Source organism: Salvia splendens, chromosome 2, assembly GCF_004379255.2.
Source record: "Salvia splendens isolate huo1 chromosome 2, SspV2, whole genome shotgun sequence".
NCBI classification, from domain to species: Eukaryota; Viridiplantae; Streptophyta; class Magnoliopsida; order Lamiales; family Lamiaceae; genus Salvia; species Salvia splendens.
This window is the reverse complement of record NC_056033.1, coordinates 42,330,262-42,354,384: the sequence shown is the minus strand read 5'-3', so window position 1 is coordinate 42,354,384 and position 24,123 is coordinate 42,330,262. Positions and strand designations below refer to the sequence as shown.

Below are 24,123 nucleotides of genomic sequence, written 5' to 3'. Positions count from 1 at the left end.
TAATGGTTAAAAATTGGTCTTAGTTTTGGATTGTTAACTAATTAGCAATTGATCACCTTGCAGGTCCGATAATAATAATGTAGGTAGTCCACAACTTATTTTCATAATCATTTGCTACTTTTAAAATAAATAATTAAATAATTAATTTATTTTATCTAACTTTCTGAGTCCTATCATTTAAACACACAAAACTTATGTGCATATTCTAAATAAATTGGTCATTCTTTCCCCTTTACTTTATCTCATCCAATTTCTACTCATTAAAATATTTAATTATTCTGTTCCCTTACTTTACTTAAAATAACTTGTCCTTCGGACTAGACTATAATAACATTGTGAAGCGGATGAAGTTGCACCGTGTACTACGCCACTCAACCTTTCTTGTTTTCGACTCGAGACTCTGTAAAACATGGCAAGCATCGATTCAGAGTGTGCAAATGTGTATATTGCTCATTGTCGAAAATCGATCCTTTAGACCTTCGGAATTTGAAGCTAGAGGTTGTCAGAAAAGTTACCACATGGATAACTGGCTTGTGGCAACCAAGAGTTCATAGCGACGTTGAGTATTCAAATCAACAAAATGCCCTGTTTTGCTCAGGTACTATCATGCTATAAAGGGAAAAACAAATGGTATCTTCATATCTGTAATGATATCATAATGATATCATTATGATATCATAATGATATCATAATGCCACTCAACCTTTCTTGTTTTCGACTCGAGACTCTGTAAAACATGGCAAGCATCGATTCAGAGTGTGCAAATGTGTATATTGCTCATTGTCGAAAATCGATCCTTTAGACCTTCGGAATTTGAAGCTAGAGGTTGTCAGAAAAGTTACCACATGGATAACTGGCTTATGACAACCAAGAGTTCATAGCGACGTTGAGTATTCAAATCAACAAAATGCCCTGTTTTGCTCAGGTACTATCATGCTATAAAGGGAAAAACAAATGGTATCTTTATATCTGTAATGATATCATAATGATATCATTATGATATCATAATGATATCATAATGCCACTCAACCTTTCTTGTTTTCGACTCGAGACTCTGTAAAACATGGCAAGCATCGATTCAGAGTGTGCAAATGTGTATATTGCTCATTGTCGAAAATCGATCCTTTAGACCTTCGGAATTTGAAGCTAGAGGTTGTCAGAAAAGTTACCACATGGATAACTGGCTTGTAGCAACCAAGAGTTCATAGCGACGTTGAGTATTCAAATCAACAAAATGCCATGTTTTGCTCAGGTACTATCATGCTATAAAGGGAAAAACAAATGGTATCTTCATATCTGTAATGATATCATAATGTACAAAAACCCCACACATAACAAAAAACCAAACACCAAGACTAAAACTCAATACCATGCTACACTATTCACTCTTCCAAGCACACAACACAAGTGAAAAACCAAGACTATGTGAAGGTGTGACTTTCCATCTTTGCCAATCCTCGGACGATGGCGCCCCCGCCTGCGCCTGCGCCTGCGCCTGCGTCCTAAACAAGAAGATGGCGCTGCCAGCGACGCTATCGAAGAGCCAGCCATGAACATCCCAAAACACCTCCACACAAACTCCATCCACAAAGATAGCCTGGTTTCCCCTAAACTTCCATTGAAGGTGAGTCACTTGCAACACTGCCTTCCTATCCACAAACACAGTCAAACACTTCCCAAATCTCTCATTCGGATCAAACTCGATTCGTATATCGTGCAAGCGCCCCTTAGCACAAAACTGCGCCTTCGAATGGTACAATCTCTTCCCAAAAATGTGCTCTTTCCTAGCAAGAAAACTGGCCTTTGATGCAAATGGTGATGGATGATGATCAATCTTGTTGTAGGCTTCACTCTTCAAATCTCCAAGAAGTAGGGAGAGTTCTTGGTTTAGTGCTATGGCTAGGTAGAACCCCTCTAAGGGCTCGGGGCTCGACCCGAATCTGGCTGAGGATAAGTCCCAGTAGATGTCTACCTTTGTGGTGTCCACCACCATTTTCTTGGACCCTTTTCTCTTGGAGAAGAGCCATGGCCTGATGTCCACTCTCCCTAGGCTGTCGTTGGCCGAGCTCTCGACCGCGATGCTCAGCGCCTGTGCCATGAGATTCTTGATCCATGTGACTGTGATGAAGCCAGAGAAGGAGTGGGAGTGGTAGTGGTAGATGCATGACACAAGATTTTGAGCTCTGGTTGTGGTTGTTGAGGGTGATGAATCTGCAACTTGAACTCCATTTTCACCAAAGCAAGATGGGAAATCCTTCATCATACCATGTGATTGAAGCCCTCTTGATCCTGGCTATTTATGAGAGGGGAAAATGATGAATCTTGAAATAATAAAAATCAAATCTTTGCTATAGATGGATAGATGAAATCAATTATATGGTTTGATTGATCTTCCAAATAATCTTATCTCTTGAGAGATTAAAGAGAAGGAGAGAATCAAACCTACAAGATGAGATGGTGTTTCAAGAGCATCAAACTATGTGTGATTCTTGAGTTGATTTGGCATCATAGAAGAAAAAGATTGGATTTTTATCTGGTTTCTTTGTTGATTCTTGCAGGATCAAAAAAGGAGAGGAAGATTCAGCTTCAACAATGTGATCTTAGCTGTATTTATATGTGTCACTTTTATAGAAGATATTTCAATTTTGGATAAAATCAAATAATGGTGATGGATAAAATAAGACAAAAATTCATTACAAGAAATAATTAAGGAAGAAACAGCATAATCCTTGGCACTGGCATGCCAGTGAATCATAACTTGAATCTTTTACCACAAGCAAAGATTCAATCTTTTTAGTAAGTTGGTTGAAATGTTACATTAGTATTTATAGCCAAGATTCAATTTCTTTGTAAAAAAATTTATGGGGTTGATCGAAATGTTACATTAATATTTATGAACCCAACTAAGGTTTATTAAAGAAGTGCAAATCCACTTAAATCAAAGTAGGTTTTATTTAATAAAGTTCTAACCATGTCCCATTTCCATCACCTAACATATTTTAACTTTATTAATACAATGATAAGAAATTGGAAAATTAATTGTAGTATGTGAGGGAGGTGGGGGTCCTCTTTTTGAGTTATATATATTGAGAAGATTTTTTAATATTTCCTATTAGAAAATTAGGGGGGGGGGGGGGTTATGAAAGATATAGATGCCTAAAAAAATAGGTTAGGGGTCTATTTTGACACTAAAGTAAGTTGGAAAATGATGTTCCAAAAATGGTACATCCAACTCTAACCTAAAAACTAGATTAAGAACCAAAATGTACTGTAGATATTTTATTTCATTCATTTTTGCAAAATTTGAATAGATATGACAATTCACATCAATAATTAATTTTATCAACTGTCCCACCAATTTGGGTGATATCCCTCTCTTACAGCTTCAATGTTACACCATATAGTATTGTCACATTCTAAGTCGATTTATATATTTATCGTGACATATGGAAACAAGTGACATACGAACTTAAGAGCATGCACAACGGTGGCGCCGGGCCCCGCGTCCGTCCGCGCTGCTGGCAAGGACGAGGCTCGCCGCCGCTGCACGATGCATCGAGCAGCGCCGTGCCAGTGAGCAGGACACGTGGCGAACGGCGATTGGGCAACGGCATAGCCGTTGCCTTTGAATATATATATATTATTAAAAATCGGTTTTTAATTAAAAAACCGATTAAAAAAAAAAAATCACTTCCCAAAAAAATATATCCGTTTATTACCGTTTTTTACCACTTTTTAAATTCCCCCCCCCCAAAAATACACACTTTCATCTATAAATACCCCCACTTTCACACCAAAAAATTCACATCAAACTACACAATTCTCATATTTATTCTCTCATATCCATTCTCATATCCATTCTCTCATATCCATTCTCAATCTTTCTTCCACCCTACAACATAACAATGTCCGGCCAAGGCGATGACCACCCGCCCTCTCACGGTTGGAACCCCGAATGGTTCAGTTCACAACCGTTTCCTAGTCCGGAAACGGAATATTCGGCCCCCTCCTCAAATCCAAAGTTCGGGCGTTCCGGGTGGCTACCGGCCATACCCAATCGACGATCAAGGTGCCTCCGAAGGGCGATACGGGTGGACACCGGAGCCTAGGCCGACCGCCCCCTCCCAAACTCTGACTCCTCCTACTCGCGGTGTCCGCACACCGTACACTCCGACGGAGATGGATAAATTGTTCAATGCGTACTTGGAAATCGCCAAAGATGCGGTGGTTGGCACGAACCAATCTGACCAGCACTTTTGGTGGTGCGTCGCTCGCCGGTACAATGAAAACCGGCCGCCGGGAACGATCGAGCGCAACGAGAGTATGGTGCGCAACGCCATCGGCCGAGCCAACGATGAAATTGGCAAGTTCAATGGCTATGATATTGGGTCTCCAAAAACAATTGGGGTTAGTGCCGCCGGATCAGTAGTCTTCCACGGGTAATATTAGCCAATAATTATGTAATTTTTAATTTTTAGGAGTTTAATTATGTAATTTTTAATTCTTAGGAGTTTAATTATGTAATTTTTAATTTTTAGTGTTTTAATTATGTAATTTTTAATTTTTAGGATTTTAATCATGTCTTTTTTATTTTATTTGTAATTTGTAATATTTATTGTGTTTTTTAATGAATTTTAATATTATGGAAATGTTTTTTTTTAATTGAATTTTAAATTGAATTGTGCTCGTCCTTGCGGAAGAGCACAGCTGTGGTTGTTGTGCTCTTGCCAAAGAGCAGGCAGGAATAGTGGCGCCGGGTCCACAACCGTGCTCGTCCGCAAGAGCACGGTTGTGAATGCTCTAAGAAAATAAACAGTTAAAGTGCCGATTAATATTACAAAATTTTGACACATTTTGCAAATTTAAGATGATTTTTTAAACATCTTAATAATATCACCATTTTTCACATATAAATTGCAAAGCATATTTTCGATGTTTTTTAGACTTGTCATGCTCAATATTAACCGAGTAAAAAATATCGACGTCATGTGTAGCAGTGGCGGAGGGAATTCAAGACAAGGGGGACGGTGGTACCCCAAATTTTTTTACTACTAGTATTATATATAATTTATTAATAATGTATTTTACAAAAATTTCCAAAAGATAGCTATGAATATTGAAGGAAGATTCATCTAAATCTAAGGAAATAAATCAGAATATAAGGTTTGAGATAAAATTTAAATTAAAAAATTAAACCCTAATTAAAATCTATAAAAAAACCTCATTCCGTCAATTGCCAGACCAAGTCTCTAGTCTGCAATCCTCCACCTTCCCTTCTCATCCGGTGATCAGCAGCCTGCAGGAGCAGAGTCGTGCTCGGCACTCCGTCAACTGCAGAACATTCAATCCAGCCATCCAGCCTCAGAGCCTCCAGGTTTGTTTCTTGATTTCTATGAATATTAAAAGCTTTATTGCAGTGCCGCTAATCTGCTATGTTGTTAAAACTTTAATTTAATGTTTGTTTAATTTATCATTCTAGTTATAGTTGTCACTACTAGAAAATTCACATATTGTGACACGTATAAATGCAACTAGAAAACTATTATCTTGACACTTTAGGTGTAATGGCACTTATTGCACATGTGAGGAAAAAAAGTGTGATAACAAGCAAAGTGTGAAGATAAATCCTTCTTTATTACACTCCAAAGGTGCCATGAAACATAATGTGTAATGTCACTTGAAAATGCCACAATATAATTTCTTAAACTACATTAACTTTTGGACGAAAATTTACAAAATACCCCATAAATTTTTATTATTACAATTTACCCTACATTTTATTTTATTTATTTTTTCACCTACATTTTTGTAGAATTTATATTATTGTAATAGCCGAGACTTAGATTCTCGAGAATCATGAAATAAAATACTAGAATTTTATTAAAGAATGAATGAGTATTTTTATTTCTTGAAAAAGAGTACAAATATAATTTCCAGAATTTCACACTAATAAATTACAATCTTCGACGATGATAATGCATGAAACGAGATTTGACAACTAGTTAATAATACATGTGTTGAAACAAAGAAAAGAGAAAAGAACAAAGGAGAGTTCAAAGTGAACTACTACAACCGAGATACTACAACCGAGAGTTCCTAGAGAACTTCCTCAGCCCTCAGCGCGAGCAGTCTCAGCCCAGATCAGGAGGGGTCCGACGGGCTGGGAGATTAGGGGATGAACCACGTGGAGCCAGCCTCTCGGTCCTACTCAGGATGCAGACCAATTAGATGAAAATGTGCATAAGAGGAAGGGAGTTGGCAGCTCTCACCAAAGGGGGAAAGGGTAGACAATACCTTTTGAAACATGGAGAAATTGCTTGAGCTAAAGAAGCAAATTCCAACCAGCCTTTCACTCCATCAATGAGAAGCCCGTACCACCTCCATTTAGACCTGCTATGGTCCAGAAATCAGCCACCCAATACCTGCTCCTGAGCGCACCTCCAACAAGGGACGAAAATTCATAAATGAGATCGGTACTAGATCCCACAATAAGCCAAAAACAGTTACAGGGTGTAGGACATAGCTAGGACTCAGTAACTCTAGTAAAACCACGAGTACACCACCATAAGCCCCAAAATCAGTTGGGAAAGAAGCCAAAGAAACTCAGAGTACATGCTCTGCAGAGCTGCAGAGTAACGCAGCCAGCTGCATAGCTTGTGGAGTCTTTTTTCCAGCCAACACTCAGTTTTGCAGCTTTCAGTTACAAGAAATGTGTATATATACACATGCTGAACCTCTCGGTTCCACCCCCACACACCACACAAATACGTTCAGCAAGACAAAGGTTGGGGATTGCGAAGGATCGAGCAGGAGTAAGGAGCAGCCTCACTCATCAGTCACAAGAGGTAAATCCTCAAAATCACACTAGCATCATATAGCATAAGGCACTAGATAGCTAATAGCAGATGCTAACAGTAGAACATCACAGATAGCAACATCACCATCACCAAGCATGCTGCCTCTAATTTCAAATGGAACATTAGGCAAATTCAGACCTTTCCCCAAGACAATGTAGCTAATCTGCCTTATACCCAAATGTGTGAATGAACAAAACTTAAGCTTCAAGTCACATATACAATCAGAGCATAACATCACAACATCACCAAATTTAACTACTCAGCAAAACAATCGAGCAAGACTCACTTAAATCCTCCAAAAATTTACCTATCTGTGCTTGAATAAATAAGACGAGAGGGAAAGGATAGAGACTTAGCTTTTGCTCGACGAAGGCGACGGCAAGCCAGGACGAAGGCGGGTTGGGGCAGTACCGAGTCTAGCCGAAGGGGAATAACACGGGTAGACTTCAACCAGGCGCCGTAAGCTATCCCTGAAGCGGCTGATGCACCGGCAGTAGAGGAAGAGGCGGCGAGGTCACGACCTCCGAAGTGACGCCTCAGCCCCATCCGTGACTCCGCCGCGAAAGGAAGAGGAGCGTCGCTGCCTCAGCAAGTTAGGCCCCTGCCTTCCTGTGTTGAAGCGGATAGGGCAAGAGATCGATGGGCGGTTGGCGTTGATTCGCCGGAGACGACGGCTCGGGATTGGAGAAGCCTCCAATCTAGGGTTTGTGGTGAATTGTGGAAGTAAGGGGTGATTTGGGGGAGGGGCCGAAACTGATGGAAGGGAGGAGTTCCATGTTTTTTTTTAATTTGGGCCCATTCTTTCAATTGAGAGAAAAGGACTCAAGTGCAAATTGAGAATCATACAAAGAATGGATACGTGATATTATTAGTCAATATATCAATTTTATTTTCTATTTAAATTTATATCTTAATTTAGGCTTAATATTTAGCATTATAATCATAAGACACGTAATGGAAATGTCATTAAGTAAATCCTCTTTTGACATTTATTTAAAATGCAGCAATAATGAATATTATAAATGTCATAAAATGTTGGTGTGATGATTGGATATATATATTGACATCTTTTATGAAGTGTCATATTGTAAGTGTGAGAACAACTCATTTTTTTAGTAGTGTGTAGCCGTAGACTTATAGTTGGGAATTGTGAAAGCATGAGTTTTGTACTTTTATATAGTTTGAGTTATCTATAAGCTGCAAAATACCCTTTCTACTTTCTAGCTAGATATAAGTTTGTATATTTTTAATATTTTTGCAGAAAGTAGAATTAAAAAGAATGAAGAAACAATCTGATCTTCGAAATATGTTCAAAAGAATGAAATCTCATGATAGTTCAAGTTCTTCGGCTCCAAATGATAATGCGTCTCCTTCAAATGCTAGTGCGTCTCTGGCTCCTCCCATTGTTACCGTGACTCCTTCAAATGTTAGTGTGGCTCACTTGAACAAGGTAATCTCATTTTGCAATAATCATGGCATTGTTGTTCCAGATTTGAAAGCTTGTTATGTGCCTCATGGAAGATCAAAGCGTTTTGTTCAACAAGTTTCCTATCGTCATCATTTTCGCATTGATGTGTTTATAGAGGTAATTGATTTATTACTTCAAGAATTTGACAATCGATTTGATGAAGTCAATATGGAGTTGATCAGATGCATGGCTTGCTTTAGTCCTAGAGATGGCTTCTCTTCTTCTGACAAAGAAAGTGTACTCAAACTTGCAACATTTTATCCTTCTGATTTTTCAAGTATTGATTTGAGGTCTCTTGATTGTCAACTTGATATATTCATGGAGGATATGAGAAGAGATAATGACTTTCAGAATTTGCAAGATCTTAGTTCTCTTTCAATGAAGCTTGTTGAAACAAAGAGGGATGTGGCTTACCCCTTTGTCTTTTTGCTTATCAAGTTGATTTTGATTGTAAATTCTGGAATGGCGTTTGTGAAGAATAAATTGCGAAATAGAATTGGTGATAAACATTTGAATGATTGTTTGGTGACTTTCATTGAGAAAGAAATGTTTCTACAAGTCTCTGATGATGATATATCACATCGCTTTGAGGAAATGAAGACTCGTAGAAAAATAAATTAGATGTTATGTTTAGTTTTTGGTTTATTTTATTTTAAAATACACGAGTTCAAAATTGAATAATATTTCAAATATTATTTTACCGTTATTTTCTATTTTTTTAAGTGTTATGTAATTATTTATCATACGACTCGTACTCTTAGATGACAAATCCTGGATCAGTGGCCTCTTAGATGACAAATCCTGGATCCGCCACTGATGTGTAGTCACACTTTTAGCTCAATAAATAAAATATCGTGCATAATAATTGATAGTCTTTCGAATAACTCCCAAAGTGAAGATCCTAACATAGTATAATGAATGGAATTATTCAGATTTCGAAAATAAAGACCAAAAAATAAAATATTAATTGGATGGAAATGAATAGCATCATTTGAAATGAGGAGAATACATTGTTGATGTTTTTGTGCCTCAACTTTCTTGTACCTAAATTCATGGTACAACCCGACAACAACACATTTCATTTCCAATTATGAGATTGTAATAAATTTTCCAACAAATGTGACTATCTTGTATTAAAAACCCTTCATTCCTAAGCATTACAAATTACTCCTTTTACATGCTGATGATGACTAGAACTTGATGCCTTCTCAAACCAAAATATTCGAATTCACTCTTTTCTTTGTAATTATTTACACCTATTAAAGTTTTTCTCTTTTTTTCTGAGTCGAAGAAGCACTTTGTGTACCAACATTTATAGTTTCACGTTCCTTGTTTTGGAACTTGGGCTGGTATTTTAGTGTCGTGCACTTGTACAAATCTCGTTGTGTTCGTATTGAATAAATTTTTAACGTTATGGTCCATTATATTATGTCATATCGATGTCATATCAATACAATGTAACTACATAAAGATTGAACGACAAAATATAAAAAATAATAAAATATTATATGGAATATAATAAATAAGTACTCCAAATTGAAAGGACATTGTACCTAATCATTGCCCTTAACAGCTAGAATGATGAAGAATGGGATAATTAGTTTGCCTGAGCATCCAACAATTTCCAAATGAAATTAAATATAGAAGATTGGCAACATGTATTTTCAAGCCTACCACCTCACATGTCCTTAATGAGTAGCCAAATTCATTTAGACATTAACATGCCATGTGCTATTTATTTCTGTAGCCTTCCTTGAAAGATACTCTTCACTACTCTTCTTTGGTAGTACCATGCAATTTTGGAAATGCCCAACTCTATAGCTGTGTAAGGGGTTAGGGGCCTCCTACCATTATAGTTATATACATACCAATTATCATAACACAATACTCCTTTTGGGACTAGAAATCGGTCAAGGGCTATGTAGCTGGTTTTTGAGTAATATATTACGGGTATGTTCGGTATTTATGCATCGATGGGATAAAGGTATTTATCGTGATTTTGTCTGTTATTTGGTATTGCAAGTTATATTATCTCTTGATCCGTGTTATCTTTTCGGGCTGCTTTGTTTTTCCATGTTTTGATATGTTAAATGAACTCACTAAGCATAAAATTGAAATAAAGATAGATAAGACATAAAAAAAACAACAGAAGTTCATATCACCGTGGAGAGAAGTAAAATTGAAATTGAGACTGGAAAGGGGTGAATGTATTGATGGGGAATGATGTATATATACTGTATTAAAAGTTGAATTAAATTTTTTTTAAAAAAAGGGGATATCGGCTCCATCATCGGTCCGAGCCCCCGCAACGGAGGCCCATCGCAGGGCCGATATGAGCATCGGCTCAGCCGATGCAGCGGCTCTGAGGCGGAGGTGATGGTGCATGGAGATAGGCCTTCTCTCCACAATGGTGACCTTTGAGGGCCTATGTGGTGGCCGATCGCTCGGCCCTTGCGATCGGTCACCACTGCTAATGCTTTTACTCATGATATTTTTATCTAATTATAATTCAAATTTAAATACATGATATTATACCAAACACATAATTAAAATTTTAGTATTTTATTTATCTAATATACTAAAACACTCACTCATGTCATCTAATTCGCATAAAACTATAAAGTACTCCATCCGTCCCATTCAAGATGGATACCTTTCCTTTTTTGTTTGTCCCAATCAAGATGACCACTTTCCAATTTTGAAAATAACATCATCTCTCATCTCTCCTCATTAAAATATTCAACTACATTTTTCCTCTCTACTTTATTTTATTTATCTAATATACTAAAACACTCACTCATGTCATCTAATTCACATAAAACTATAAAGTACTCCCTCCGTCCCATTCAAGATAGTCACCTTTCCCTTTTTGTTTGTCCCAATCAAAATGACCACTTTTCAATTTTGAAAATAACCTCATCTCTCCTCTCTCCTCATTAAAATATTCAACCACATTTTTCCTCTCTATTTTATTCCACCTAACAGCACTTCCTAAAATTCCGTGCCACTCAAGAATGTGGCTATCTTGAGTGGGACGGAGGGAGGAGTGTGTAATTATCTAATATGGCAATTCTCAACTTGACTACCAAAATGGGACCTAAAATGATCATACTTGTAAAATAAACAAATAATTCCCCATACACATTAAATAATTTTGCAAGTCACTATCAGGTCCATCACCACGGTATGATAAATCTCTATCCTATATTGCACAAATAGTAAATCAACATCTCACATGATAATACTCTATGTTTTGAAATATTTTATCAATATAATATTAATAAACTTATTACTATCAAATAAGTGGTGGATGTACTATATTTTATTCTTATATTCCTACCCAAGAAACATAGTCGCTCAAGCCAAAACTGGCAAGACTAAAATAAAAACAACCACTACGAATCAAAAAAAGCCTCCCACCAAAAACACTAAAAACGAGAAATCCAACCAATATATGTATCACCAAATCAAGCAACAAGCCCAAGCAAACTAGCATACCAAATCAAGCAACAGGCCCGGTGAAGAAAATGAGTGGAAATATATGCATTCCACCCTTTTCACTACATTTTGATTTTATTTACGGGTTGGGGGTCTGCCTAACCCCCCGCCCACAAAGGGCATTTAAAAAAAAAAAACATTCAAGACCGACATCATTCACATATTCAAAATTAATTGTCAACAACCATGTTGTAAAAGATACTACAAAACAAGCAAAGTACCTATGAGATTTGACTAGTAAGCTTCAAAAAGTTAGGTCACCTCAGATATTAGAACGGCAAAAAAGGATAACATAAATATTTAGAGCAACTCTGAAAGTCCAATTATACAAGTTTGTCGATTCTCTATGCGTAAAATCTACCACAGCCGTACACACAATATAAAGCCTAAAAACACCACAGAACACAACCACCAGTGACAGACAATGGAACAACGTACGGACATGTGTAGGTTAAAAAATCTAGGCATGTAAATCAGGACTCGTCGAATATATGCATAAGATAGAGGTTCCACCAAGTGATGAATGAAACAGGGTATTAGAGACAGCATCTATATTTACTCAAGCTACTGAGACCAAATAATTCAATGCAGCAGGCAGGTGTTCGAGACTAAACCTTATCTTCTCATTATTTCAAAAGATCGAAATAAAAAATACTCCATAACCTTCAACGAAGATATTAAATCCTTCTATTCTAAGAGTAGAACACAATTTTTGCAGATGCATACCTAGTTCTTCTTGATACACATCCTAAAGCTAATCTAATCATGTCGTTTGGAAATTGGAATGAATGATAACTAATGACTAAACAGAGACAATCATGTCGCAACTATACTGCATCTCTCTACCAAAAAGGTCAAAGCATCAGTAAACTAAGTCTACTAACATTAGTCATTACTCCCAGATGCATCTGAGTTTTGGCTCACATCAATTTTAAAACCATGACAAAAGGAATAACATGTTCAATATAGATAGGCAATCGCAAGATTGAAGGCCGAAGACATTCTAATACGAGCATAATCAAGAGACTTCAACCAGATTTCTGCATAATATTTGCTATTAAACATTCCAAACACAAGAAAGTATACGAATACAATGCATAAGTCAAATATAAATGCCAATCTAAAAGGTAAAAGCCAGATACTGACATTGTAATAATAGTAGACAGAATCAATCTTCATCAACCTCGGTAACCTTTCCACCAAAAGGATCGTGAGAAGGACCAGTGTCCTGACCAATATGACGCTGCACCAACCGCTGCAGATCAGCCATAACCTTCTGCTCGCGCTTGGCCTTCTCCTCATAGTTAAACATTGCAAGGGCTCGTTTGTCCTCAGCACTGTACACCTGGTTTTCTTTTCTTATACGAATGGCATTCATCCTCTGGTGTCTACTACCACTCATCACATATCCCAGAGTCTCAAACTTGGAAATTTCATCAGCAGAAAGCCCCACTTCTCCTCTACGAGGGATACGTTTCCCTTGCTGAACATACTGAGCAATAGCATCACCTTCACCTGGCCTAAGCGCACCACCATAGCTAATGTGCCCTTCCGCCCTCGGCAGAGGCATTGGTCCAACCACTTCATCCTCATCTTCCAAGTTTTGTTTCTTTCGTGACTCGATCATTTCTTTAAACTTAAGTATCTCTTCATTAACATCATCATCAACTATGATCTCATTTGCCTTCTTCTCTGTTAAGTCCTCCGCATCAGCTTCCAAATCAGGAGCACCCTCACTTGAATGTGAAATCTCAATATCCGTGTCTTTCTTCTTCTTGCTTCCTTTCGAGGATGATCTCCGACTGCGCTTCTTCAACTTCACATCTTCGCTCATATCAGAATCGTCATCTCCACTCTCACTTTCACTTGTTTTGACTTTCTTCCTGCTGCTTCTCTTTCTCCTGTGACTTCTCTTACTACTCTTTCTTCTTCCACTCTTTCTCCTTCGCCTTCTCCGATCTTCCTCAGAATCATCCGAACTCGATTCTGCCTCAGACTCGCTTCCACTCTCAGATAATGATGACGATCTCCTGCTCTTCTTCCTAGAGACAGATTTCCTACCCTTCCTCGATCTAGAATCATCGGATTCAGATGCGGATTCGCTTCCACTCTCAGATAACGATGGCGATCTCCTGCTTTTCTTCCTGGAGACAGATTTCCTACCCTTCCTGGACCTAGAATCATCGGATTCAGATGCAGAATCATCCGATTCAGATTGACTCTCTCTCGTTTTTTTAACTTCCAGCTTCAACACCTTATTATGTTTCTCTTCTTCACCTCCAAAATCCTCTTCAAGATCTGCATCCGAATTTTCATCTGGTCCCCTAGGGGGGCTAGGTGTGCAATTCCAAATACAATTTTTCAGCGACTTTCTCAATTTTTGACGCTTGAGCCGGCGGTACTCTTCGTATGGGAGGCCTTTCAATTCCTCATCAGAATCAGATTCAACATGCTGTTCGTTTCTATTATCTCGATCTAGATAAGATGTTTTCCTATTATCATAGTTATAATTCCTTCTCTCGCCCGAATTTCTGGTGCCTTCGATACTAGGGTAAGAGTAATCCGGAGAAGAACGACGGTACCTGTTATGACCGTTTCCGGTGGGGCTCCGGCTCCGGCTGAAACGACGGCCGCGGCTCGAGCCTTGCCTGTGGCTGGGGCTAGGGCTGCGGCTGTAACTTCGATCGCGGCGCAAACCTTGCCTATGGCTGGGGCTAGGGCTACGGCTGTAGCTTCGATTGCGCTGAGGATAGCTGCGAGAGTCCGGTGAATATCCACCGTTGCGGCAGTGGCGATCGGGGATTTCTACGGCGGAGGAAATTCTTCCCATTGCGGATTTCAGAATTAGGGATTTGAGGGTTTTGAGATATTTTGAATTACTCCGTATAAAAGTACTGCTGAAGTATAATTTTGTTTTTCTATCCCCAATGTTAAGAGCATCCACAACCGTGCTCTTGCCAACCGGCACGGTTATGGGCCCGACCCCACTTTATCTGCATGCTCTTAGCAAGAGCACAAGCCGTGTTCTTTTGCAAGGATGGGTACAAAGATCCCACCATTCTATTATTCAATTTAAATAAAAACATTCTCATAATATTAAAATTCATTAAAAAAACCGAAATAATATTACAAATTACAAATAAAATAAAAATTACATAATTAAAATCCTAAAAAATAAAAATTACATAATTAAATCATAAAAATTAAAAATTACATACTTAAACTCCTACAAATTAAAATTACATAATTAAACTCCTAAAAATTAAAAATTACATAATTAACGGCTAAAAATACCCCGTGGAAGACTATTCATCCGGCAGCACTACCTCCAATTGTTTTTGAAGACCCAATATCATGGCCTCATGCGATCGAAGTTGCGCGGGGTCATAGTTGACCTATCGTCCATATTGAGTTGGGCCAAAATCGCCCACAACGAGTTGGTGGGGGTGGAGACCCAATATCATGGCCTCATGCGATCGAAGTTACTCCTCCCCTATACTTCGGATGCGATCGCGTCTCCTGCCAAATGTTGAGGTACTTAAACGGCTTGTAGTTCATGGATTGGTAGGTCGACAAGGCGGAACTGATGATGTCGACCTCGCTCCGGCCGTTCTCCGCCGACCGCTCTTCCTGAGGTAATACCCCTGGAACTTTTGGATTTCTTCGTTGGCTCTGTATATGGCGTTGCGCACCATACTCTTGTTGCGCTCGATTGTTCCCGCCGGCCGGTTTTCATTGTACCGGCGACAGATGCGCCACCAATAATGATCGCCAGATTGGTTCGTGCCAACCTCCGAATCTTCGGAGATTGACAAAAACGCTTTGAACAATTGCTCTATCTCCGCCTGAGTGTACGGTGTGCGGACACCGCGTGTAGGATGAGTCAGAGTTTGGGAGGGGCCGCTCGACCTCGCTCAAGGCTCGGGTGTCCACCCGTATTGCCCTTCGGGGGCATCTTGGTCGTCGATCGGGTAAGGTCGGTAGCCACCCGGAACTCCCGAACTTTGGGTTTGAGGAGGGGCCGAATATTCCGTTTCCGGACTAGGAAACGGTTGTGAACCGAACCAATCGGGGTTCCAACCGTGGGAGCCCGGGGGGTGATCGCCGTGGCCGGACATTGTTATGTGGTAGGAGTGGATGAAAGATTGAGAATGGAGATGAGAGAATGTAGATGAGAATGTAAATGAGAGAATATAATAGTGTGGTGTGAATTTTTAGGTGTGAAAGTGGGGGTATTTATAGATGAAAATGTGTATTTTTTGGGGAAAAAATGAAAAAAAAAATTAAAGTGGGTAGAAAACGGATATTTTTTTTGGGAAGTGGGAAAATATTTTTTTTTATTTTAAATCGATTTTTTAATTTAAAACCGATTTTTTTATAAAAAAATCAAAATTGCCAACTGCTAAGTCGTTGGCCAATCCGCGCCTGCCACGTCACCTGCTCGCTGGCACGGACGTGCTCGATGCATCGAGCAGCGGCGGACAGCGTCTCCGTGCCGCTGGCACGGACTGACGGACGCCGTCCTGCTCACCGTTGTGCATGCTCTAAAATTCATAATATATATTGAAAAAATCATAATGAATATTGAAAAAAAATACGTAATTGAATATATTAATACTTCATAATATATTTTAAAAAAAATTGAAGTGTAACATATTTTTGTAAAATTAAGAAAGAAAAGAATGACATAATTTTTATTTGATAATCCAAAAAAAATGCGTCGTATCTGTCATTTCAAAATTTTAAGATAATTAGTCAGATTTAGAATCACTATTCCCTTATCTTTGGTGAAATATTTCTTCTCAAATCTGATCATATATTCTACTAGTCCTATAGACTTTTTAACCATGGCCCTATCTTTGATTAAATATTTCTTCTCAAATTTGATCATGCTTGTATAAAACTAGGCCAATTTGAGTATTTTGTATTTTGTATTTTGGTTATAGTTGTCATTTGTCAATTGTCACATGCATATGCTATGTTTATATGCGCACACTATTTAGCTTCCATTTAAAATATTATGGTAGTTAAATCAAATTGATCATATGTACGAACGTTAATTAATTGGTACACCTAAAATAAAAAAGACTATTTGCATCAAGGATTCAAGATGTTGTGCGCCTAAGTAATTTTTCGCAGCATATATTATAACAAAATGGTTCGTATCAACTTTATTTCAAAAAAATGAATTTTGGTTCGAAATTAATACGACATTGGAAATCAAATCAAGTTCGAGATGAATATTTAGGTTAATCTAATTATTTTTTCACTAAACACACAAAAAACAATTTAACCAACATAAAATATTGTATCAGAATAAAAATACTCCATAATTTATTGAGGTTGAATAATATACATCAATAATTTATAAACTAAAATTACTATATAAAAAAAATTATAATACTGCACTAGACCACTATATTTTTCTATTCCTTTTACCATTAGGTTACCAATGCAAAAAGTTTATGACCAACAACGTTAAAATTGGGCTACATCTAAAGCCCATAATAAAATATTAAAGAAAATATGTATCCCGTCATGAATTGGGCCCAATTGAGCCCAGAACCAATAGATATGATTTTATGAACTACAAAACCCTAGGGTTAAAGCTCTCGCCTTCATTCAACGCAGAAACGCCTCGATAGCAGAGAACGACGCATCTCAGCTTCTCAACAGCAGCGGAATTCGGCGATCTGCTTGAACCATACCGTAATCTCTCGAATTCTCTGTTGCTCCGATTTTCCTTTTAATATTGCATTGTTAAATACGCAGATAGTCTTTCCATTAAGTTCGAAATCAAATCGAGGTGAATTAGGTTAATATTTCCTCTTTGTTACAGCAAAATGGCGGACAAGGCAGTTACTATCAGGACTAGGAAGTTCATGACTAACCGTCTCCTCTCCAGGAAGCAATTCGTATGTATTGCCAATTTTAGCCCCGATTTTGCCATTTTTTTGGTAATTGACTCTCGCAGTTTCGATCACTGTGTTTTGAATATCTGTTTTCTGTTTCTGATTGTAGATCATTGATGTCTTGCATCCAGGAAGGGCCAATGTTTCTAAGGTGCGTTCTCGTTTTGTTGTTCTGTTTTTTACTTTTCCTTTTCAATTGATTATATGAGCTTTTTGGCATAATTGATTCACCTGTAGCTAAGTTATTATGTACAATTCTCTGTTCTTACCAAAGTTTTAATCAGTAGTGCACTGTTCTTCCCATCCACTAACCTAATAAGTAGTATGTATATCATTTACCTTTTCATTCCCTTTTCCCCAAATATTTTTTGTGTTCACTAGTTCTCTATTTCATTGCTTTAGGCTGAGTTGAAGGAGAAGTTGGCAAGGATGTACGAGGTTAAGGACACAAATGCCATCTTTGTATTCAAGTTCAGGACCCACTTTGGTGGTGGCAAATCTACTGGTTTTGGGTTGATCTATGATTCTGTTGAGAATGCTAAGAAATTCGAACCTAAGTACAGGCTAATCAGGGTGACAACCTCACTTCATTCACTTTATTTGTGTGTGTAGTTCAAACTTTTGTCAAGCATTATGTTCATGAATGATATGATATGTTCTGAATAAGTATTGACTGATTAGACTACAATCTTGGCCAGATGTTTAGTTTATACGTTCTATCTTTTGCTGCTTCCATAATTGGCCACCATTGTTATGATCAGATTATCTGAACAACCTCTACAGTTGTGATGTTCACACTTGTTATTTCCCTTATTTGGATACATGTTTACATGTGGGCTTTTTTGTTTGCAGAATGGTCTTGACACCAAGATTGAGAAGTCAAGGAAGCAGATGAAGGAAAGGAAGAACAGGGCGAAGAAAATCCGTGGTGTCAAGAAGGTGTGATATTGTATCCTGCAATTAAATTTCAACATCTCTCTGCCTTTTTGAGTGCTAATCACGTTGTAAATTTTTTGCAGACCAAAGCCGGAGATGCTGCTAAGGCTGGCAAAAAGAAATAAGTTTGTGATATTTTACTTTTTTTTGTTTTGGAGTAGTGACGATTTTCATATGACAGTATATTTTTGTTGTCTTAAGAGTTAATTTAGCTACTCGTTTGATGTGTTAAACCGGCACAGTATTTTTGGATTGCTACTTAAGTCTCGAACTCTTGCTTTTTTGTATTCCATCAGATTATTTTCTTCACACATAATTGTGACTATAACGTCGGAAAGTTGCTAAAGTTCAATGTTTTTCTATATTCTTTGTCGAAGTATTGCTTGCTTTTTAAATTTGCATGAAAAGAGATTTTTTTACCTTTTAGTATGGAATAATGTTATGCAGTCATATTATGGCCAGCCATAAATTAATTAAATAACAAAAAAATTGATTTTTTTTAAATTTTTGGTTTAATACTATTTGATTTTACTTTTATATCATCTTCATTATATGTTGCCCAACATGTTAGTGTTGCTTTTTCGTAGTTTTTGCTCAATTTATTACTACTGTCATTTCTTGATTGTTGCTCAACGTATACAGTAATTCGTGATATTAATGTGTTTTACGTAATGGAATTTAAAGATAAGTATTAACTCACAAGTCCATTCACACACATATAAGTTTATATCGGTAATTCTAATTTTTTTATACATGTAAATGGACTAAATTAACTCTTTATGGCCGACCACATTATGGCCATTTAGCATCACTCTTTAGTATGTTTCGGGAGGTTCTTATAATAGTAAGGTCCAATTTGGTCCTTAAAATATTGCGATTTATTGATTTTGGTCCAAAACATTATCTTTTGAATTATTCGGTCCCTCACAAATTAAAATGTGTCACATTTATTCCGAATTTAACGGAACCGCTAACTACTCTTCCCCCCTCGACTGCACTTGGTCCAACGCCGTCCTCCAATTCTCCGGCGCCTCCAATGGCTCACAATACGACCGCATCTCCGCCGTCTGGCTCGCCGGCACCGAGCTCCTCAGCACAAGCACCCCCGAGCCCACCCCTCACGGAATCTCCTGGACCTTCCGCAAAGACATCACCCGCCACTCCTCCCTCCTCCGCCGCTCCAACCTCACCCTCTCCGTCATGCTCGAGAACATCGTCGACGACACATACACCGGCATCTTCCACGTCAACATCACCTTCCTCTTCTACAACATCAGAAAATCCCCAATCTCAAGCCCTAGAAAACTCATACGCAATTTTCCCACTGGGTCGCTCGAATTGGACCAAATCCCTGCCGATTTGATCATCCCAGTGTCGGCCGCAAGGGAGGAAGGGTTTTGGTTCAGAATCCAGAGCGAGAACGACACCGTTTCCAGTGAGATTCAAATCCCTAGCAACACGTACAGAGCAGTGATCGGGGTCTACATCTCAGCCCACGACGACGACGAATTCTGGTACTCAAACCCGCCGGATTACTACATCTAGAGGAACGAAATAGGCTCTTATTAAGATATATACCAGCGTCAATATATCTTAAAATCTGTGTCAAACCAGCCGGATTACTGCATCGAGAGGAATGTAGTAGGTCCATTTTGGTCCAATTATGGTTGATAATGAAAACTGCAATATCTCGGGTCTACCGCGAGGTTCTCGTCAAGCTTAAAATATTAACTTAACATTTTAAATTTTTTAGTTTTTAGTTAATTAAATATTAGACATTAATAAAACATAATTATTAACTTAATCCGGTCAAAATCGAATTAAGATTCATTGACTGTTAACTTTTAACGGTTCCGTCAAATTCGGACCAAATGTGACCCGTTTTTATTTGTGAGAGACCGAATAATTTAAAAGATAATGTTTTGGACCAAAATCAATAAATTGCAATATGTTAATAAGAACTCGCACATTTCTTAGTAATCAAAATTTATGAAGTAATTCTCCAAATAAATGAAATATAGTAGTAAAAAATTAGTAAGTTTTTTACAAGATCAATTTTAAAATGTAAAAATTACAGTAAATTTTTATTTACTAAAATTTGGCATAATTTTAAATTTCATAATCATTGACGAATATCGATTTTATGGTTTTGTTGGAAAAATCACGACAATACCTTTGTAATGGTACATTCTGTATCTATATTTTATATTAAAAAGAAAAATATAGAGTTATGTGATATACTAATATTCAAGAAAACTATAACCATAATATTCAAGAAAACTAATCTAGAGTTATTAAAACCAATATTATGAGTATCATTTGAAAACTATAACCATTTTTTCATACATTTGGATTTAGTAAAACCAAAGTATTAGCCAACAAAAATTAGACTATTATAAAACAATAGTGAAACATCAAAATTTGAGAAAAAATTACTATGTATTTATGAGCAATCCAATTTATTTTTATGACAACAGAAGACAAATTTTCAGAATTTTCAAATATAGCTATTATACTTTAATTTAATTTTAAATGTAATTTTAACTGTACTTTTAAATTTATATTTTATTTTATTTTATTTTATTTTATTTTATTTATATTTGTATTATATTTATATTTAAATTTTAATGAAGAAAAGAAACTGCAGTTTAGTTTAACTATGGGGGCTAAAGTGCAATTATTTCCAGGTCCTTCGGCTATAAATTGAAAAACCGAATTAGGGTTTTTCTTCTTCCAAACCCGCTCAGAGCAGATCGGCCGTCGAAGAACGAAGCTGCTCGATTCCTAATCCAAAAATGGTTTGTTTCTCGAATTAATTCGCTCTTATCGTTTTTCTGTGCAATTTTTTAATCCTTTTGATGGTTTTCGAGCTGCAGTCTCTCGTTGCAAACGAAGATTTCCAGCACATTCTGCGTGTGCAGAACACGAATGTTGATGGAAAGCAGAAGATTATGTTCGCCATGACCTCGATCAAGGGTATTGGTCGCCGTTTCGCCAACATCGTCTGCAAAAAGGCCGATATTGACATGAATAAGAGGTCTGGCTTTCTCTTTCTCCATACTTTGCTAACTCTCTATGTTCCTGTGCTTGTGCTAATTAGTTTTTCTACTAATTATAATATCGATCGCATTGCTGAATGAATTTAATGATTGATTTTGTGTTGCGATTTGTGTTGTCTAATGTGGAGATAATTTAAATGCGGTGATGATGATATTATGAGTGATGCTAATTTGATATACTACCTTTATATAGTTGTAGTTGTAAACACGGCCGCTTTTATGTACATTGCTGCATCACTAATAGGTTTTCGTTTGAACTTTGTTCAATTTTAAAGCTGTCTATTGTCAGTTTTGCTGTCTCTTGCATTGAGCTCATAGGGTTAGGCATTTTGGTTGTTTTTGGCTAATTGATTACAGATAGTTGTGATTCCTCTATTCTAAAAACAATGGCATGGATGTCGTAAACTTATTCCCATATTTTTTTAAAAAAACGTCTACTCTTTTAATCTATTTGGACTATATAGATAATTCTACTTGCTTAGGGACAGGTTTAGTTTATAAAGCTTGAAGATTTTTACTATTGATTTATCTATGTTCTAAATTCTAAACCAGTTTTCTTACTTTTGTATGACTAATCAAGCAGCCTTAAAGTTTCTATGTTACTCTCTACTTTGTTGTCTGTGTACTTAATTTATTGCCTTTGTTGGATTGCTTGGCATGTCTTCGTTTTGTAGACTTTGTGTTGTGCAATTTGCAATTAATCTGAACTATCATCCTATTTTGCAGGGCTGGTGAACTCTCTGCTGCCGAAATCGACAGCTTGATGGTTATTGTTGCGAACCCCCGCCAGTTCAAGATCCCAGACTGGTTTTTGAACAGGAAGAAGGATTACAAGGATGGCAAGTTTTCCCAGGTTACATCCAACGCCCTGGACATGAAGCTCAGAGACGATCTTGAGCGATTGAAGAAGATCAGGTGTGATTCTAGACTTGTCATATCTTAGTTTTTATCCAGCTCTTGCTTATATATCTAATTGGTTTCTGTGCCCACTACGTTCAGAAATCATCGTGGTCTCCGTCACTACTGGGGCCTCCGTGTTCGTGGACAGCACACCAAGACAACCGGTCGCAGGGGAAAGACAGTCGGTGTCTCAAAGAAGCGATAGAGTGTTGTCATTTCTTCTATATCTTGTTGCTATGGATACCTTTGTTTTGTTTTAGGCTTTGCAAGAGATTTACATGAACAACTTCTTTACCTTTGTTTTGGATTCCAAGTTTGTCTTCCAATATTGATTTTGATCATGGTTTTTAAGACACTCGGTAAATCAAAGAAGGAACTTGTAGCTTTTTTGTGCCCAAGTAATTTATTTTGCATTTTGAAAAAGCTTTGATTGGATTTAATCTAGCCAATTGATTACCGTTTCTACTAGCAGTGTCTTCTTCCCTAAAACTCTTCCAAGAATTTTATAAATGGTGTTTTTATTTTATTATATTAAAATATCTGTATGTTTATTGATTATAATGTTTTTGCACAGTATATGACCTGATTTCCTATAAAATAAAGTCCTAATTTAAAATTCTTTGCTAATGGATGAGTTGTAATTTAAATTAATTCTGCATATTTAGTATCCACCAAATTTAAAAATTTGAGAGAGATATATTTTGATAGAGAGATGATCAAAGTATAACTAATACTCCCTCCGTCCTGGGCTACTCGCTCATTTCCTTTTCGGCTCGAAGATTAAGGAATGAGTGTATAGGAAAGTAAAAAATGACGGCTGTAGGTGAAATTTTTACTAAAAATGGAAAGAGCGCAAGTAACTTGGGACGCCCAAAAAGGAAATAAGTGAGTAGTGCGGGACGGAGGGATTATTAAGTGTATAATTCGAAAATAAATCTCAGTCATTAGATCAAAATAATCTAGTTCACTAAAGGATTTAGTTCATTGTAAAGACAAACGGTTCACTCTTTCCTGTAGTGAACTAAACCATTCTTATAGTGAACTAAATCGCTCTTGTAGTGAACTAAATTTGTATTTTTTAGTTATGCATTTAAACAGTGGTTTCCTTAGATCACTATTCTATTTTGATATCGACTTCTTTATTTTGGTCCATTACTGGGCCCAAACAAATTAATGATTATGGGGTAGCTAGAAATTATATCATGCCCAAAACTGTGGCCCAATACTAGATGTAATTGGAAAAATGATGAATTATAGCCATAAATTTTTTTTTTTGTTTCTTATACTCAACCACACCATCTTATTAAAACATGTATGTGTCATTATTCATCTAATTAAATCACAAAAATTTTGCACGCGCACCAACTTGGCATCACATATGCCCAGAAAAAAAAATTCATCATGATATAATTGAGAATCTTTTATACTTTGATGATTTGTCGAGGATGCCAAATATAATAATAATAGGAAAGAGCACATGAAGTATGAGTCTA

At 37.1% G+C, this 24,123-nt stretch overlaps 6 protein-coding genes across 9 annotated transcripts; 4 read left to right on the top strand and 2 right to left on the bottom strand.

Annotated features, from left to right (window-relative positions):
• Positions 1-1,266: 1,266 nt before the first annotated feature.
• Positions 1,267-2,784, bottom strand: LOC121767237. Of its 4 annotated transcripts, none has more exons than XM_042163474.1 (2): positions 2,443-2,784; positions 1,267-2,293 (listed from the first exon to the last, which is right to left on the bottom strand). In XM_042163474.1, exon 2 carries the CDS (start codon positions 2,261-2,263, stop codon positions 1,379-1,381), a length of 885 nt encoding a protein of 294 aa, XP_042019408.1. In that variant the 5' UTR covers positions 2,264-2,293; positions 2,443-2,784; the 3' UTR covers positions 1,267-1,378. The 4 variants fall into 4 exon arrangements, with proteins under 4 accessions (XP_042019408.1, XP_042019401.1, XP_042019414.1 ...); XM_042163467.1 differs by having other exon boundaries at positions 1,267-2,289; XM_042163480.1 differs by having other exon boundaries at positions 2,447-2,784.
• Positions 2,785-6,317: 3,533 nt separating this feature from the next.
• On the top strand, positions 6,318-8,946 carry LOC121780185. The gene is made up of 2 exons (XM_042177706.1): positions 6,318-6,845; positions 8,119-8,946. Exons 1-2 carry the CDS (start codon positions 6,726-6,728, stop codon positions 8,944-8,946), a joined length of 948 nt encoding a protein of 315 aa, XP_042033640.1. The 5' UTR covers positions 6,318-6,725.
• Positions 8,947-12,830: 3,884 nt separating this feature from the next.
• LOC121767227 (NF-kappa-B-activating protein-like) lies at positions 12,831-14,712 on the bottom strand. Its single transcript, XM_042163456.1, has one exon. The coding sequence runs from the start codon at positions 14,651-14,653 to the stop codon at positions 12,992-12,994; it is 1,662 nt and encodes a 553-aa protein (XP_042019390.1). The 5' UTR covers positions 14,654-14,712; the 3' UTR covers positions 12,831-12,991.
• A 2,661-nt stretch (positions 14,713-17,373) lies between these two features.
• On the top strand, positions 17,374-19,017 carry LOC121767211 (40S ribosomal protein S24-1). The gene is made up of 6 exons (XM_042163434.1): positions 17,374-17,532; positions 17,663-17,738; positions 17,845-17,886; positions 18,138-18,308; positions 18,588-18,674; positions 18,755-19,017. The coding sequence occupies exons 2-6, from the start codon at positions 17,667-17,669 to the stop codon at positions 18,794-18,796; spliced, it is 414 nt and encodes a 137-aa protein (XP_042019368.1). The 5' UTR covers positions 17,374-17,532; positions 17,663-17,666; the 3' UTR covers positions 18,797-19,017.
• Positions 19,018-19,607: 590 nt separating this feature from the next.
• Positions 19,608-20,216, top strand: LOC121780177 (peptide-N4-(N-acetyl-beta-glucosaminyl)asparagine amidase A-like). Its single transcript, XM_042177697.1, has one exon. The coding sequence runs from the start codon at positions 19,608-19,610 to the stop codon at positions 20,214-20,216; it is 609 nt and encodes a 202-aa protein (XP_042033631.1).
• Positions 20,217-21,344: 1,128 nt separating this feature from the next.
• LOC121767203 (40S ribosomal protein S18-like) lies at positions 21,345-23,015 on the top strand. Its single transcript, XM_042163422.1, has 4 exons — positions 21,345-21,469; positions 21,548-21,708; positions 22,457-22,645; positions 22,730-23,015. The coding sequence occupies exons 1-4, from the start codon at positions 21,467-21,469 to the stop codon at positions 22,833-22,835; spliced, it is 459 nt and encodes a 152-aa protein (XP_042019356.1). The 5' UTR covers positions 21,345-21,466; the 3' UTR covers positions 22,836-23,015.
• The last annotated feature ends 1,108 nt before the right edge of the window (positions 23,016-24,123 follow it).